Below are 19907 nucleotides of genomic sequence, written 5' to 3' on the forward strand. Positions count from 1 at the left end.
ATGTAATTATGTTAATTCTACTACCATATCTACATCACTACTCAGCTATAGAGATACAAACAAATCCAGCCAGCAGTCTCAAAAATCTACTTTCCTACAAATTACTTCCTTCTGTTCAGACAACTGCCAGTCAGTAACAGAGGTTTCCACACCCTTTTTCACACCCTTTCCAGAAGATGGAATGCAGGACTTCAGGGTACATTTCTGGCAAGATTCATCATGAAGTATCCACCAAGACTGGATAGAAAAAGACATACTTTACCCTATTATAAAAGACAAAAATTTACAGAATGAATGAAACAGAATCTTCCTCTCCTATTTGATAAAGAGATTGTTTAAAAAAAATATTTACTGAAAGTACTGTTACAGTGATGGTGATGTTTTAGAATTTGACTAAAGAATAATCATAATCACACATTCTATTTCATTAGAGGATCTCAAAGCACTTCATAAACATTAATTAACAACATTCAAGTATAAACTGGGATGATTAGAACATTTTGTTAAAGCTGTGGGGGAGGAGAAAAAAAATCAATCTGAAGCACAAAGAACTTGTGCAGCCAATATTAGAGCCAGTAGAATAATACACACTTCCTGGATTCAAGCTAAATAATTTTGAGTATTAAGGACATGGTGCAAAATGACAGATGAATCAGAGAAGATGTTTTGGCACAGGAAAGAAAAATAAATTTCTTAATTAAAATATGGGAGTTCATCTTCATTAGAATCAAAATGTACCTTGATAAGTAAAAGGGGGATGTCTGTCTGCATTCAATGCTGTCCTCTTACTGCCTAGAAGGCAACAGTAAGTGTTCATGACATTTACCCCTCCTAATAAGAGTCACTCACACTTCACTGTTATTCCTTGTTATTGCTCAGGACAGGCACTAGCACCTCATTGAAAGATCAGTGCTGCAAGGGAAAAAAGTCCCCTTGAGATCCCTTGGACTTCAAGAAAAACAGTAAATCAACTGATGCTGGACAGATGACAAGTTTGATTCTCTATGGCCCTTCTTGATTCCTAAATGTCTGTAGACCTAAATTTCCTAAGTGCCTGAAGTCAGGGCTGACACACAGACAATCAAAACCGCATCTAAACTCAAAGCAAGAGGTTTCTAAACTGGAAAAAAAAGTCTTAAATCCATTTAAGTGTCACAATCTGGACTCCATACTCTCTGATTGAGTTAATCTCCATTGATGTGTAGCTGAATGGTTAATATCACAACCTTATCACCTCCAGGACCATGACTTGAATTCGGCCCAAGGCTCTCTGCAAAGAGAGTAACTTATAGAAACCAGAAGTTATAATCTATGAGCTGCTTTTTGTGAGAAGAATTATGTTAATTCCTCAGATTCTTGGCACAACACACTCCCCTCCATAGGCACATGAGTATTTCCCTTCAATCAGTAGCTTTATGCTGGTTTGTTTTCTTTATTTTGTAACAGATCACTGCATTTCCCACAAGAAAATTGAGGTGCACAGTAATCCCAAGGTCCTGTCCTCAACTCAGTGGTCATATTTGTTTGACATAGTGCAGGCTATGTTCTGGTAGAGGCTTCAACATGGCATTGTCAGCAAGAAAAGTGATTTTCCAGGCTACAAGGAAAGCTTCTCTTCCCTTTCTCTTCCCTCCCTTCATCCAAGAGAATCAATCTCAAACCTAGAGATTTTTGTCAAAGACACACACAATCACAATCTATTAAAGATATATATACAATTTTTAGATTGTGAAAGTACATGTATATATGCATAAATATACATATATATGGACACACACACACACACACACACACACACACACAAGCACACACACACCTATACATATTTGAAGGAAAAGGACTTGTGATCATAAATGGTTAATAGAAATTCAACCACATTCTGAAGCAAGAAAGCTGGAAATACTTTCCTTCTTGGCTTACCTGCCAAGACCCAAGTTCAGGGCTCTGTTTCTTCTGAAATGCTTGATGGCATCACTCACACATAAAACAGCCTAGGGAATGAACTATTCCTCCCACCTCCTTCATTCTTCACTCTGCTTTGGGTGTTTGTGATTTCATCAACTATCACAAGAGAGACACAGGATCATGAACTCAAGCCTTGGCAGGTGAAGAGATTTTCAGCTCCATTTTAAAAAGCAAGCAGACATGGTCCTGGCACATGCCTGACAGACTTTCAGTAACAGACATTTCCATGCTCTGCAGTCTATTAGCTGTGCAAAAAGTATATCAGTAGGATCACAGCTAGTAGGATCACCCCTAGTACTGTAAACAGTCAGTACACAAGTACACATTCCAGACAGAACAAACACACCTACACAGAAGTCTGTCTCTCTTTCTCCTTTTTTTTTTTTTTTTTTTCTTTTTTTGACTGGCAGCCATAAATGTTTTCCATTAAATGGCCACCTTTACATTTCTGAGCAATGTGGCTATAAAGGCTAACTATTTCATAGTAGTCATTAGGAACTAGCATGATGTATACTACTGTTGATCACCAGGGGCACAGCCCTCTGCCTCATTACCCTTGCAAGATGCAAGACACAGAGCAGCAATAGCACAACTCTCTAGCTGCACATATTCTGGAAAACCCAATGATCTTTGCATGTACTGAGACATCTGTTGTCATGTAACGTCCTGCTGGCATTCAGAACTGTCATCAAACTGGAATTTGTTGTTGCTTGGTTAAAGTGTGAGACATGATAAATATCCTGATATAGTACTAGTTTGATCAATAGTGTTAGTAGTAGAGGTACAGCACCAAAAGCATCAGAGATGTTAGGTGAGATAGTGCAGATACAGAGAAAATCTGAAAGTACTTCACGTTACAGAACAAGTGCTTTGCTCAAACACACAACAATGCTTCCTATGTCTCTTTTTAGTCTTTTAAGGTTTACCTGAGTTTTTTCCACCCTCTGTTTAGGGTAAAGATAGAATAGTCACACCTCTATTAGAACAGCTAAGAAAAATACCAAAGAGGAAGGGGTGAAGAAGAGAATCTCTGTTCCACAGAAGTGTAGGGGAGTCATACTAAACTGACACACAGGGCAGAAGAGAAACTCCTCCAGAGTTTCAAATATTAGCATACATATGCCATGGGAGGAATAGAGCATTTAGGAGATGGACATCTAACAGATCCTTTTCATCTTCTTGTGCTAAAGAGGCAAAATCAGAGAACAAGGGAAAGTGAAACTAAGGTGAGGCTGAAGAAGGGAAGAAGTAAAAAAGGAGACAATGACAAAAGAATAAGGAAGTTGAAGTGGAAAAACAGGAAGAAAGCAACAGAGAGGCTCTAAGAAAAAGAAACAGGCAGAGCACATACAAAAGAGATACTTTTAAATCCTGTGTGTACTGCAGGACTAGATGTCTGGATAAATGTTACCCAGGTTTGAGTCTTGGTTGCTCTGAGGGCCCCTGTTGAAAAACCTCAGAACTAAATAACACTCATGAGTGTTAACAATAACTACAAGGAAGAAAAGAAAACACAACACAGAAATATATCTAACAAAGCTGAAAAAATTGTATTAATCTGTAAAAGGGTTACTCTCTTCATTATCAAGTAATTAAATGTCGGTGGCAGTTATTAAGAGTAACACAATCTTGTATGTGAAAGACTTACGTTGTATTTTGCTTTGTTAAAATCTTTTCCAGATAAAATTCTTAATCTTTATCTTCATCACTTTTACAAGTTTGGGGTTTTTTTATAAAAAAGGCATGCTACTCATAGAGGCATGGAAACACCAAGTGTCTGCTTCTTTAAAAGGCATGGAAATCCACCAGTGGTCACAGCTAAAAGAGTGTAAAGTATTAATTAAGGTATTGCCAAATAGAGCAATGAGGAGGCAATGCCAATAAAATAAATACAAAACCTTCACAAACAAATTTTTTTTTATTATTATTCATATAATAAACTGTCAATTAATATTTTCTGGGTTGCAACAGTCAATTTTTTTCTTTTTTTTTTTTCATAATTTAGTTGCCTATTTCTCTTAATTTTCTTTAACAAATAATACAGCATACCAACATTTTAATGGTGTTCTTGTTGTGAGAGACAAAAATAGTAAAATCACCTGACAATATTTGGGAAAAAAAACCTGACAGAAACTTTGCATGACCCATGATTATGGATAGCAGACTACATTAAACTGAAAGTATGATGTCATCACTACAGCAACCTGACTGTAGTCCATGTCTACATTGCAAAAGCTCATACCAGAGCTTTTTTTTATTTGTTCTCTTTCTAGTGTTCTTTATGTTTAACCATTGGAGGCTGTTTGACAAGCTGCTAAATTAAATAGTCCTTGTTCTTGGGTTCTACAGCAAAAGTTCAAAGATCTTAAAAGACAAATTATTTCAGACAGAAAAGTTAAGACTCTCTATAAAGTCTCTAAAAGAGATTAGAGGAGCAACAGAACCCATCCTTTTCTTTAATCCTCCACAGAGAAGTCAGTGGTGGGTAATATTTAAGAACAGTAAAGAAAGTTCTATCTGTGCATATGGTTAATATTTAGAAGATGAAGTGCTAAGGGATTAAAGAAAGAAAATAAAATAAATTAGAAATGATGATATTAAAGATGCTCAAGTTTCTTTCTTTGGCATCTACACAAATATCTTCATTTAATCTGGATGTAAATGTGGTATGCATGAACAAACTAGTGGTGGCAAACTAGTACAGAAACCAAATTACCTATACTACTAGGAGAAACCATGTTTTACAAAAATTTAAGAAACTGTCAAATATAACTATTGAGTTATATATATGCTGATATATATATCAATATATGTGAGCATGTTGTTTGAATATGCATATAGCTAATTTTTCTTTTAAAATTTCAGAACTGGATTAGTTAAACACAGCTATGTATTTAATAGTTTCAATGAGTTTGTTTTAGTTAATGGGATTTTGGTTTTTTTGAAAAAATGTCTTAAACTGTCTCTACGTCTCCACTCTCTGCCCTGAACCATGTATACCTTCTGGAAGTATACCTTCTTAGTTGACTTTTTGCTTAACAGTTGCTTTAGGACTACAGAACAAGCACAACAATGGAAGACTAGACCAATTTTCCCAAAGTATAAAATTATATTTAATGATTTTGAATTTCATCATTTTTCAGCATTGATTTTGCTACAGATAAGACCTTCATGTAGGATTAGTGATTCTCCATGCAATGTCCAGTATACAAACTTTTGTGAGTGAGTCTCCTTTTGGACCAATAAAATACCCATAGTCTTCCAGCTGGCTTTAGTTTTGACTTTGTTCCGTGTTTTATATTTTTAAAAATTTCTCATAGCTGTGAGCGGCACCAGCGAGTCTGGCAGTTAAGACATTGTCTGTGAGCTACTGACTAATCTACTTTTTTCAAGGGCATGATGATAAGAATGGGACTCCTAAGACAAGACCATTTTTGCTAATTCTGCCAATGTTCTGTTCTATGCCTCTGCTTCCTTCTTTGTATTGTAAAGACAATACGTATCTTCATCTCTTACACTGAGTACAAGTATTTGACCACAAAACAGTTGAAAAAGTGTTAAGCTGTTACTCAAAACACTGAATCATTATTTGCACTGAGTCAGTTTATGGCCTCTAAGTTGTAATCACATGTCCTATCTTCTGCAGCTGGACCAGTGTAAAAGTTGAATGCCCCAGCGGTTCACTGCTAGTGGCATAATTGCTCTCCAGCCCTTTCCTCTCAGAATAATGAGTGTTAACTTCCACATTTTTAGAAGGAGGATTTTTCTAACCTGGTTTGTTTAAAGAGAACCTGGCTAGGGAGCAATTACACATGTAGCTACACTAGGAAATGGATGGGGTAAAGTAGTCTCCCAAACCCTGTGATCTCTGGCGGATCATACAACAGCAAAGTTACCTCTTCTCTCAGCTTAGCTGGAATTAAACCAGGGTTGGAGATTCACAGTTAAGCTGTTCTTTACAGAAAAAGTAACATCATTCAAATCAATAGAGCAATTAGTCACATACATCTCTTTGAGTATCATGTACAGTATATGACCCAAAACACCCACTGTTTTTGACAAAAATAACTTTTTTGTCAAAAAAAGTAAAACACATGGGAAGTTAGATGTTCCCAAAAGGTTAGGCTCCCTAACCACATACAGGTCAGTACCAAATATAGTAAATTAGTTCCTTGAGGTAGAAAGAAAAAGCCTAAAATCTGAAGCACTCTGAATTCCTAAGAAGCAAATACAATCCAGAATGTTCCTCTATGCCATCAAGATCTTTTGAGGATCAGTTCTAAAGATGAGAGAACTCCTCTGCTAAAACATTAATCCTGTGACAGTCTGATGAGATTGGTGACCAAATTGTCACTAACGCTTCATTGATAGGTATCTATTCACTAGAAACTCGATTTATTGCATGGAGGCCAGAGAATCTTGCTAGGTCATAATGCCTTTCAGCCATTACTGGCAATATTGTGACTGTGCCCAAATGTGAAAGGCAGTGTTATCAAATTACCTCTGTGGCTTCAGGGTTCTTTGCTTCCTGTGCTCTATTAATGTGTCCACTGAATGAAGGCATAAATACTGCATTTTTCTCTGCCCATTGCTTTTTAATTTGCTGTTGGGAAACATTATTAGTCAAAATGAAGGTATTACAAATAATCCCACACATTGTGCAGCATTAATAAACAACTGTTTTTCTCCTGTTTCTCCATTGAAGAAAACCATGAGCTTTTTCTTGACAGTTACAAGGAAAAAGTTGTGAGGTTTGCAGGGGATTTGTTAATTTGGTTGGTTGTTGGGGTTTTTTTGGTTGGTTGATTGGTTGGATGGTTGTGGAAATCATCTGACAAGAGTAATTCATTTTATGTGGATACATCTACCCTACCCCTCAAGACACCTCCATTTAGAGACAATGTTAAAATATTTTAACACTTTCATCATGTTGAGGGCACAAGCAGCACATGTGGATGTCTTAGATCATCCCAAAGCATAAAACTCAAGTTTTGTGCCAGCTTTACAAATCTCTTGCATGGTGGTTAATTAATGAGCACTGGAACTCAAACCTGGATAAAGTATTCTGGAATCTGTTACAAACATTACCTTTTTCTATTCTGTTACTTCTCTTAGTCCTTGCTACTAAGCCTCCTGTTTTTCCTCCCCTTGAGGAAAAACAGACCAGTGTTATATATGATTCTGTAAAATTACAAGTGTAAAATATTATTTTTACTAGATTATGCTTCTCTAACTACACTAGCATAGTAAACCTTTTCCTACAGATATATATTTCTGCATTTGATGTACAATCACTATGCAAGAATGTATGGTAAATTTACTAGAATTGACTGCAATTAGGTGATAACTTAGGTGGGTTTGGACAGACAAGTTAGAAAGAACTATAATTCCTGACTGAGAGCCAGATGTTCCTCAGTTCACTGCATGATAGCCTATCAACAGTCCTACAGTTCATGATAATCTAGATGATTTGTTTTGGTACTTGATATTTTTGATACTCCTGAACAATGTTTACAACATTTTATTTAAAAAAAAAAAAAAAAAAAAAAAAAAAAAAAAAAAAAAAGCTGAGTCTGAAAGCCTCAAAACAGTCTTTGAAACGTTTCAGTCTATAATGATAAGCTTCATGGAACAAAGTCTTTTACCCAAAGGAAACATTACCTGTATGCACTTTTACTGTGCTAGTGTTACTACACATTTCCTTTCAAATTTCCCTGCATACCCCTTTTCTCCTTTATAACTGATACTTTCAATAGAGCGATTTTTAAAGACATTTTTATTATCATTGATTTAATTCATTTTCCCAACATTTCTCTGCATGTATGTTTTACTAAGAATTTTCCCTTTCTGCCATATACTGAATTTTCTAGCTTTAATGGAAACAAAATGCACTTTTTGCCTAGAGATCCTGTGGAGATATTCAAAAGCCATCTGGACATAGTCCTGGACAAATAGTTCTAAGTTGCTCTGCTTGGAAAGAAGGTTTGAACATGATGACCTCCCTTCTAACCTTGAGCAGTGTGTGATTCTTTGAAATTAGACAGCTAAATTAACAGGGATGCTCGACTACACACCTATCATAGGTCTTCATTCACTCATTAAGAAAATCCACAGTCGAGTGCTAATGAAGTCAATATGTGGCAAGTCTGTAACAGCTGCCCTTAACTTTCACTGATAATTGTTCTCATTTAAATGGCATAATATTCAATATACTGTTGTTGAATATAGTAATGACAAAATTCATGCCTTGGGGGCTACAGTGTGACTGAGTTTTAGCTGTATAAACTGAACTGTGACCTAATGGGGTATTACAGGCCTTTACACCTTTCAGATTCATAGGTCACAGTCTCAGTCTGTATAAACATCTATGTAATTATATTACAAGCCATTCATGCATATATTGAGATCATTCCAAAAGATAGTTAAAACAAAATCAATATAAGCATCATTCAACGGCCTTTAAAACAAGAAAACTACTTATTTCAGTCAGTCTTCTTGTCTATAAGAAACAAAGAATTACATTTATGCTTGGAATATATTACCCCTAATTATTAGTCACATTTAGTAATGAGCAGGTTTCTAATATTATATCTTTAAAATTATGTATTTTTTACATTAATTTCTTTACAAATCAAATTTCTTCAGCCCTCCAGATCAGTAGCATTCAGAATCCAGGAAAGTAAAATATGATGCAATATGCACATTATCCCTGTACATATCTCTTAGATATCGCTCATGTATCCATCTTAATTATATATAATATGTAAAATGCATAAATACATAATTATACCTTTGTATAATATGAACATCATAGATATCTGCTGTATAAATATGATGGATATATACTTATATGATAATTTTAGACTGGTAATGGAAAAATTGGATTGTGTTCTATTTAAATAGGTGTAACACTGAGCATTTACAAAATAGATGCCTTAGAGAACCCTGAAACAATTAAAGACCTCCATTCCATATATATCCTAATAAGAATAAAAATATTTCATTATTAAAGTGTAAACCTTTTTAGTTCTCTTTCTCTAGGACTGTTTTAAAATTCAGTACATTTTTCTGTGAAAATCCAAAATACAGAGAATTTAAGAAAATATTTACAAGCCCAGGTGAGATTTTCCATAGAATCCACATACGTCTAATTTACTTCTTCCACACATAGTACAGAAACCAGAAGATGAATTAAGAAATAGAAATAGAATTTGTCAGAGCAGGTATAAATCCCATATTTTCAATTAGGTTACAAGCATGCTATCATTGCCTACAAAATAAAGCAATAAATCAGCAACTAAAATTTTCAAAATTTTTTAGGTACGTCCACTTCAATACCTAGATGCATTTTAGATTATGAAGATGTCCTACAAAGTCGGCAGCAATTAAGAGAATTCAGAAGTATCTAGTATCAGGTTGTTAATCATAAATAGTCCTACAAACTGTAAAAATTTACTTTGGAATTTAATAGATCATGAAATTTTTCAGATAAGCAGCTATACATTTTTTATGACCATACCCACAAAGCCTGTCCATTTTTCATTAAACATATTTTTCTCTAGATTTTTTATTTCAACTAATATGCATAAACCACTTTATTTAAAGCTATATTTAAAAAATGGCCTTATAAAAAGGATCTCCCTGTTTATACATAAAGATACTTTCCAATATAGTCATGATCACAAACCCATTTCATCTATAGATTTTTAGATATCTTTCTAAAGAAGGAAAGAAAAGATGACAGAGCTGCTGACTTGCATCTTAGTTTCCCAAGTCAAACAGTAGCCCTTGAAAACTTGCCAGCTGCCTTTGATGGCCAGATCATGCTTGCAGGTAGCTAACCTCAGTATTTGCAGTATTTAAGGCATTTCCTACAATAAACATAAGCAAGTACAAATAAATACTATGGTATGAAGGCACCTGTATTTTTTTAGCTTAGGAAAAATTGAATATTTTATTTTGCCAGCACCATCATGAGGCTTCAACATGCCAGACTAAATTCACTTCATATCCTTCTACATCTTTGGGCTCACCATCACTACATGCATACATCAACAACAAAAAAAATCAATTTACTGGGTTTGAAGACATGCTTTGCTTTATTTCCTACCTGAAGAATGTAGCCTCGAACGTAGTCTCGCAGTGTCCAACCTAAGCCATGTAGAATATGCAACACCTCCTCTTGCTTCAGTACGCTGAAGAGTCGGTCAAGCAGTATCTTCAGTCGCACAGGCACAGCCTGAGTACCGTAGAGCATCAGACTGCTGATGTCAAACACAACATTGGACTGCACAATCTCCACTTGGGTTGGGTGGTAGAGGTGCTGAGTACTAAGTTTGTCCAAGGCTGAAAGAAAAGAGGTCAAGTATAAGGAAAGTGCAAAGAAATGACAAGAAGGCAACTCCAAATACTCATGTACATACATGACATTTGGCAGATACACTTATTTTCTAGAGAAATATCACCTGGATGATTCATAGAAACATAGAGTCACAGAACAGTTTGTGTTGGAAGGGACCTTTAAAGATACAGCTAGTCCACTCCCTTGCCATGGGTAGGGACATCTTCAACTAGATCAGGTTGCTCAAAGCCTCATTCCACCTGATCTTGAATATTTTCATGGATGGGGCATCTACAGCCTCATTGGGCAACTTCTTCAATGCCTCAAGATTTTTGGAAAAATCTCATTTATATCTAATCTAAATCTACTCTCCTCTTTCACGCTTAAAGCCATTACCTCTTGTCCAATCACTACATGCCCTTGCCAAAAGTCTCTTCCCAGCCTTTTGGTAAGCCTCCTTTCAATACTGGGGTCAATAAGGTCACCAAGGAGCCTTGCCCAAGCTTTTTATCAACTTTTTCTCTGGCTGAAGGATTCCAACTCTTCCAGCCTTTCCCCAAAGGACAGGGCCTCTGACACTCTGATCATCTTGATGGTCTCCTCTGGACTTGCTCCAACAGGTGCATGTCTTTTCCTTGCTGACAACCCCAGACTACAACTACTACTACTAGTAGAGGACTACTATTCCAGGTTGCATTTCATCAGAGGGGAGCAGAGGGGCAGGACCATCTACCACACCCTGCTGGCAATGCTTCTTTTGTTGCAACCCAGGGTATGGTTTGCTTTCTGGGCTGCAGGCGCATATTGTGATGTTCATCTTTTCAGCCACTATAGTTCCCCAGGTCCTTCTCTGAAGTGCTGCTCTCAAGGAGTTACTCTCTCAGTGTGGGCTTGGGCTTGTGATTGCCCTGACCCAGATGCAGCACCTTAACCTTGTTGAACCTCATGAGGGTGATACGGGTCCACTACCTCAAGCTTGTCCAGGTCCTCCTGTATGGCATCCTGTCCTTTTGGTGTGTCAACTGCACTACAAAGCTTGGTGTGATCTGCAAATTTGCTGATGGCCTCACTATGTCATTGACAAAGATATTAAACAGTACTGGTCCCAGTACAGATGCCAGTCATTACTAAGGGATCCTTTTTCATAGATGCAGTCCAAAACAGCTAGTTTCCAAAGGTCACAAGTAATTTTAATTGCTATGGCAAAAGGGTTCTCAGGTGAGACTCAGCAACTACAACACTCATAGTTAAAGAGTAATGTATGATTAACTAATGACCAAGACTGAAGCAATGCCAAATTGAGTGGGACTGTTAAAGATTTGATACTTAATCTTTAGAGGAAAAAAATAAAACAGATAGTCCCTTAACTCCAGTCTCTTAAACATGTTAAAATTAAGGCCCCTGATTCACCAAAAATTTGATCATTAATTCACTGCTATTAGAGCTGGCTGGCTCTTTTCAGCTGGCTTTACAAATTCAATGTTATTCACTGTGATTTTAATAATTTAGGGATAAGGGAAATTTGCAGGATGAAGTTAAAAAAGATGGAATTGCATATGACATCATGCATTCTATGATGTATCAATGTTTAATTTTATTTCTACTTTATGTTGCTGCTCCTAAGTTTCTCTTCTAAACAAAATTTCTGAGCATTTAGAATAATCTTATAGGGACTTCTCCTGTACTTGGTTTCTTCTTGTCTTATGGTCACTAGAGAGTTCATGTACTGTTGATAAATTGCTTTCTTACATTCAGAGCGCAAAGGCCCTTATCATTTACTTGCTGGCTTCATTCAACACGTTTACTCCAAGGATTACATTGTCAAAGAGTTCCGGTTTCCTCATACTTCATTTCTTGCAACTGAATTGTCTGATCTTTCCTATTCTAGTGGCTAAGTCAACTTTGAATAAGTAGCTTTAAATATTAATTTAACATTCAAACAAGATAAGAAATTGGCAAGCCTAGGGACTTCAGTCCTACATCTCTCCACAGGACATTTATACTGCAGAACATGAAGAGCAGGATTTTTTTCTTCCAAAAGCTCTTCGTCCAAAGTACTACACCTATGCAGGCTTCATGGTGCCGAACTAATTTTTTTACAAGGTCTAATGAATGAGATTTGATTGAAGCTTAAACAGGTTAAATATTGTCCTCCTTTCCCCACCCACCCCCCTGCCCTCTCATTTTATGTATTATCTTTTTATAAGATGGTTATTTTGCTACTACCATAATAGATGTGTCATGAAAGTTCTTGGTTAAAAAAGTCAAGAAAATTGATATTTTTATTCTGCAGGTTGAGCAGTATGTGTGGCGATATGTGTATATGTGTACCTGAGAGACTGATCAACCATTTCATTTAGAAGGAGTAAAATAGGATGTTATTTTTTCTAATACTAGCATTACTCACAGTAGGAATGGTGTAAATAATATTAGTTTCAAATAGATACTCTGTAAGAACACCTTCTAACAGACTATTGAAATTACTGAGCAGATCTGGATCACCCTGAGCTTTTCAACTTCAGTGTTACAGAATAAGAATTGGGTCCAAAGATACCAACTTCCTTCTCCAAGTTTATGCAAATTTAGACCAGAACCAAGACATGAATGGATATTTTCTAAATACTTGATGCTTTTTAGTGACTGAATCATACTGTATTTCTGATATATCCTAATATTTGGTTTTGTTTCTCTCTTTTTAACAGCATATACCACACTTGCAGTGAGGAAAAACTAGTCCTTCCATTTAAAGAAGACTTGTCATGCTGAGGGTGTTAAGATCATTATTCTACTGTGGTCTAGGTGAGAATGACTATAAGCCATCTTTATCTAAGAATTATTGTGTGGATGACAGATCTAATAGCTTTTAATTTCTCTAACAATAAGATTACAAAACTCTGTGGACATATATCCACTTCATGTAAGATGACCATTCAGAGGATAATAGCTTTGGAAAGGTTGAGGTGGAATGGAAGAGAGGAAAAACAAACAAAATATTTTTTAAATAACTAAGCACACTCTTTTACCAGCTGATACAAAGTTTTGCAATCTAACCTCTATTATACTATTCCATTCAACTGCAACATTCACTTTTTAGCAGCATTATCTAAAGATATTTGCTTCCCAACACACACACACACACACACACAAACACACACAAATACTAATTAGCATGATATTGGAACAACATTCCAAGCGACAATGATATTACCTCCAATTTTGATTTGTGGCCTTATTATGTGTGTTACATAATAAACAAGCAGTGAATTTTATCCTTTTCGAGTACAAGTCAGAATATGCAGTGAAGTATGGAATTTATAACACAACAAAACATACATTATTGCATGGGTACATAAGAACATTTGCAAGCTAAAGACAAACTTCTTGCTACATGAAAATTAGAAGGTTGTAAATGAAACAAAAAGAAACACAAGGGTGTTCATATGGGAAATAACAGTACTGTAAAATTCTGAAATTCTTTCTGAAAATTAGCTATTGATACCCACTAAAATTCTGAAATTCTTTCTGAAAATTAGCTATTGATACCCCTTCAGATTGTCAGAAGAATGAAAATTCTCACTCTAATTTGTAATTTATACAAATTTTTGTGTTTCTTTCAAAGACTGGTAAGGATGTAGCTGACAGAGAGAATTTTTGTAGTATTTCTCATTTCTCTTCTGATACCCTTAGTGAACTAATGCCAGTGTTCTACATGGATCCAAGAGGCCATTTACATTGATAGACACTTTTTCAGGTAAGAGGTAAGGAATGACCTTTCTTGTTGGTTTTATGTAAAGAAAGGAGTATTAGGTTTAGCCTTCTTGACAAGTTTCTGATTCATGTCAAATCTCTGCATAAATAGTTGTATTCTGCCGTCCTGAATTGCCCACATAATTTCATGTGGATAGTGCATTCCTCACCACTTTCTGCTCTAAACTATTGGTTTAATTTATACAGGCTAATGAACAATTAACTGCTTTACAGGTAAATACATTCAACAGTATCTGTAGGAGTTTATGATTTCATAAGCACTAAGGTTTCAAAAAAATGCTATACAAAAGAATGTGCTCCATCATAACTGAAAATGACATAAACAGATGTGCCTTTATTAAGAAGTTATCAGTGACTGAATATCACCAAGTACACATTAGAAATCCCTTCCTAGTGCAGCATGAGGTATTATGACACTTCGTGCAGTTCCAGTGGGATCAAAAGTTCACCTATGCATGTCTGATACTTTTTAGTTGTAACCTGCACAATCTTTTCCAAAACCATGATTATGATGGGATCAGTTATCTACTCAAACTAAGAAAAGTACCTTTTTTTAACAGTGCAATTTAATTGTTAGTACTACCCTGATAGCCAGCCTGATATTCTTTAATTCAGTATATGTGAGAAAGTGTTTTCTGATATAGGAAGAAGAGGTCTATCTAATCTTAAAATTACATACTTGCCCAGCAGTCAACACTTTAATGGGGTGGCCTAAAAATACTCCTGTGTTTTACTCCAAAAACACTCAGTCAAGTAACATTTTTGTGATGAATTCCCAATTTCAAGTACTTGTTTTAGAAATTTAAACTGTTTAAAAGCGGGAGGGAGGGCAGCAAGGATTGTGTAGAGGACACTAAAGAAGACTGCCTTCCACAATGAAAAATTACTAACTGGATAATTTTTACAGAAATTAGGACATTTCAACAATTTCAACACTGTTTTTCCAACTCTGAAGTATCAAGTATGTACCATAATAATTGAGAACATTTTAACTGGAAGGGACTAAAAATTACCATCTAATCTAACTACCTGAGCATCTCCAGGGCTGATCATAAGTTAAACCATATTGAGGGGATTGTCCAAATGCCTCTGAAACAGGGAGTGGCTTGGAGTATGATCACCTCTTTAGGAAGTCTGTGGTTTGACCACCCCTCCCATTAAAGAAGTGTTTCCTAATGTCAAGCCTGAGCCTCCTCCTGTTGGCTTATTCACTCTTTAGCTTCTTGAATAGAAAACAAAATCCCTCAGATTTTAGAGAGACTCCACTGAAATCTGAAATTTCAAAAGAACTTTGAAATTCACATGTCAATCTTAATATTACAGCCTGCAGTGTTCTTATTATGTAATAGTTCAGAAATTAATTCAAATTAATTTAAGTACAAATGATACATTAAAATAAAACACAAATTCTTCTTCAATTTATCAAAAGACAGAAAACAAAGAAGAGATTTTTAATTTCATCTATACTGTGTCCAATTCCCAGGCTCAGCTCTGCAAATTTACTCATTGCCCTTAGACCCCTTCCTTCCCAATATGCAGTGAAAAAGGTCAACCAAATTAAAAGCCATGCCTCTGAGCAGATTCCAGTTTTTGCTAAATAAAAGAAATACAAATATGCAGTGATGAATTTTGTACTTTAGAGGTCTGATATTACTTTTTTGAACAGCTACAATAAAAGCATAACATTTTGCCTTTACTAAATAGAAAATAATTTTAAATATCCTAGTTTTAATGCAATTGGAGTAAATACACTAACCTCTTGCTAATTTACTGATTCTAGATATGTTTTTTATTCACCTGAGAGGGATGAAAAGGTCTAGTGAAAGGTCTTGGCTGATTTGCCTGGCTGCATATCTCAGAACACCAGAGAGAAGAGTCTATAGGTTGCAATAGGGCATTATGGATCTCATTCCATTTCATTTTTAGTTTTGAGCTCTCCAACACATCCGTTCTGGATTTTCTGGCCTACTCTCTAGCCAATTTCCCAACATGCAAAAGTGGAATACTGTTGGAGTATACAAGGACATACAAATGAGGATACAAAATTTTACACCCATCAACTTCTTTCTAGATTACTAGGTTTGATCAAGAACAGGAAGATGAAAAAAAAATGTAGTCTTTTCTGGACAATAACAAAGATCTAGTCAGACATTTAAAAAATCTAGATAACTGGGCCACTTTTTGCAGCAAGAGAAACTAAAATTAAAAGACAGATGAAATATATAATACCAGTATAAATGATTCCATAATACTGTTGCAGCAATAGTATGTTGAGTGTGGTAAAACAGATACAGTGTTATTAATGGCAATGTTAAACACTGTAGTTTACTCTTGATTTTAGTGGTGAACATAAACAGCATCACATTTTCAGAATTCAAGATTTTCTTCTTTTTCTCAACCACAGAAAAAAAAAGCAACAAATCCTTAGTAATGACTAAAATGCTGTAGGGACCACTTATTACAACCATAAGAGGTGGTCTAAAGTAGCCTCCCTTAGTATGTAGATTTAACACCAACTCCAACACTGTGTAATGTGGTGCATTTTGAAGGCAGAAAAAAAAATGCTCCTCAAAAATATCATTCTTAGAAAGTGACTAAGGATAAAAGTTTTCAGCATCTATTGAACAAATCAAATGTTTTCATGCTGTGTGAAATGATCCTCTTCACTCCTGGAGCAACAGAGTGTGGGACATGAACACTTATATGAGTGCATGAACATCCTGAATCCTGAGTACAAATTCCAGCTACAACATAGCATCCTTTGGTAATCTCTTTTTCACCTCTCTTTTCATCACTTTCATAATTTATTCCATATAGAAGATAAATGTTCACTAAGACAAGAATCATGGAAGGAAAGTAAGTAAAGAAATTCTGATCCATATGCAAAATATTATTTTTGGTAATGCTTTTTATTGTATTTAAAAACTAATAATGGAAATCATTTGCCAAACACACTGTGTCTCTGACAGAGGGACACATATGTGATCTGCTAATTTACAGCTTGCATGTACAGATGTTCACACTTAGTAAAAGGCTTCTTAATAGCATTTTAAAATTAAACATGTGTTGATAATAGGTGTTCCAAACCCAAACAACAGCAACTAAACTGATATATGTTTTCATGCCTCACCATGCCTCATGCTCTAACAAAAGCCCCCTGGCTCTTTAGTTGCATGTACACAAAATAAACGTTATTAAAAAAAGACTGAATGAAAACTTTCATTAATTTTTCTGTCTATGATCTGATTCCAAGTTAAAATATCTAGAATGCTACTAGGTTTATGTAGCCGAAAGCAGAACCACAGTTTGTTCACAGACGTTGCTTGCTGTCTGCAATTTTTTTATCCCTTTGCAAAACTTTGAACCCCATCCAGCTTTGACACAGTGCCTCTTCAGTTAATAACTATCAAGTTTCCCCTTGTCTCCTGTCTACTTTTCTTTGAGGCAATTGCGCACTCAGCACCCCAAGATAATAACACACATCTATAAGATAAAAGCAACGGCATTAATGTAATTGTCTGCCTTTCTCTCTTTAGCCTAATCTTTTTTTTTTCTTCAGTTTTGACTGCCTCTGTGACACCTGTTTTTGTCTCCTCTGATCCTACGACAGGTTTTCCGCTGACAAGGTTTTTGCCTGACAGAGATTCCGCCAGACAAGAACATAATAAAATATGAAGAACTGCTTGTCAGAGTTTCTGCCAGTGCTCACACAAAATGGTGGGGGGGGACAAAAAAGAAAAAAGAATCCTGACCTTTTTTTTAAAGGGGCCCTATGGTAGTTGCTTTTGGCTTGTCAGGAAAACAGCCTCCCTGGCCAATTCCTGCAAGCCAAACAGGTGTCTTCTTCTATGTTTTCTTTCTGTAGAAAAATATTTTTCTTTGAAACTAGACAACATGATTGCAAAGGGGAAAAAAAAAAAAAAAAAGGGACAAAAAAGACCCCCAAATGCTTTCTTCCAGAGATTCATGTTAGATCTAAGTTTATTTAGTGGTACCTTAAAAACATGTCGTTGATCCAGAATTAATAATAAAAATAAAATGGTAAGGTTTTTTTTCCCCTTCTTTTTCACAACTAATATGTTCAAAGGAACATGCTATAAAGGACCTTCATCCCAAGTTCTCAGAAAAATATCTGGGCTACAAGTTTCCTGCATAGGCATACTGCAGGAATGAAGGCACCTAACTACTGGGACCAGAGTAAAGAAGATGAGACAGAGCCACTTGGACTTTGCCTTTTTAGTACTTTGGACTTTGTAGTACTCTCCATCAGTATGTGCATTGGTGCCTACACAAAAGAAGACTTCAGCTGATTAGTCGGATGATTAGTGATGGAGATAAACATGTAGATTAATCATGTGAGCATTCCAACACACAGCTGCTTTTGTGCGTCTCCTCTGCTGAAGCCAGCAGCTATCATGGATCATGGTGTCACAGTCTTCAGTGCACCAATTTGCCTACCAGCCTGGATTCCAAAGCCAGGTGTTCAGTACCCCTACAAAAGCTCAGGCCTGGACTTTTCTCCCCTCCTAAACTACTTTGTAGGTGTGTCTGGCTGTAGTCCTGTCTTCTAGATTACCCTCAGATACATGTTACAGCCTGGTCTTCTATCTCACCCTTGGTGCCCACTTTTGTTCCTGATTGAAACATGTGGATGGACCCTTGACCTGACAATATTCCTTTGCCATGCCCAAGATGGTCAATGGACACAGTTACCAGCTTCTCATTCAGTCTGCCGTGGTCAGACTTTAAGAAACTGCGCTCATGGTGCAGGCATGGCCAGTGTTCTCACTGCCTTTGACTACTGGCTCCGGACCTTTTCTTCGACAGTCCACTTTTGCTGCTCTTTGACATATAGATTAATTATGCCATTGTTGAAACCTACAATCTATAATGGAAAATGCTAAATAATCTTTCTATTACTTTGATCGTTCAACTTTGAACTTTCCATCCTCTCGTCTCCAAAGCTAAATGTCCTACTCCTATCAACCATTAACACCTTCTTAAAACTATTCTGTCCCTTAATTATGGTAAGATGGGGTTTAATATGTCTCTTAATCATCCTAACATCATTTGGTTGACATATTACACACAGTAAGACATAAGCACATTTGGGAGTCCTGGACGGTGGTCTGGATTTGGGAGATTTCCCTCTTAATCCCAATGCACTTCAGTTCCATTAACTGTGATTCACAGTTTTACAGAAATTCTAAGTGAGAAGGGATTTCTACAGATTGTGTGTTGCAGTCTTCTAAAGAAAGCAGGGCTTCAGGTTAGTTGGTTCTGCCAAGATGTGTCTTTTATATTTAAAGCTGTGGAGGGTGGGAAATTCCACCTCTTCTCAGGCAACCTATTCCATCTTATATGCAGCCTTGAAAATTGTAATGAAAATGCAATAGGCACTGCCCACCTGCTAATATCATTCTGTTTGAATAATTTCATAGACATATTTCACAAAGGCAAGCCAAGACTATAGTGGCGTTTCAGTTTAGGGTGTAACTCTGGTTCAAGTGTGCTAAATCACCTCAGTTTTTCCAGGAAAACCTGCTGTCTTTAGGTTGCTAACAGCTGAAAGTGTTCAGATCCTGGGAAGACTGGTTCATAAAGTTAATTCTACCATTGAATACATCAGTCTTACCCACTCCAATTCATGTACTCTGCCATTTCACAAAGCTCCTGTTAAATATACTTCAGAAAAATTGACTGTAATCAATTAGAACAGAATTAGAAAAGTCCCTGATACTCACACTGCACATTTCTTGTATTATCTGTTCTCTTTCTAAAATCCAGATAGAAATGGGATAATTGAGTAACACTATTGTCTGCTAAATTAATC

The 19907-nt window shown here is 36.1% G+C and overlaps 1 protein-coding gene across 1 annotated transcript in view; it reads right to left on the reverse strand.

Annotated features, from left to right (window-relative positions):
• Positions 1-19907, reverse strand: part of BNC2 (basonuclin zinc finger protein 2) — a 232069-nt gene that overhangs the window by 86814 nt on the left and 125348 nt on the right. Inside the window, exon 4 of the mRNA XM_021540848.2 lies at positions 10076-10311. Coding sequence (XP_021396523.2) covers positions 10076-10311 — 236 coding nt within the window. The remainder of the gene's footprint in view (positions 1-10075; positions 10312-19907) is intronic.

The sequence above is a fragment of the Lonchura striata genome, chromosome Z (genome assembly GCF_046129695.1).
Source record: "Lonchura striata isolate bLonStr1 chromosome Z, bLonStr1.mat, whole genome shotgun sequence".
Lineage (NCBI taxonomy): Eukaryota > Metazoa > Chordata > Aves > Passeriformes > Estrildidae > Lonchura > Lonchura striata.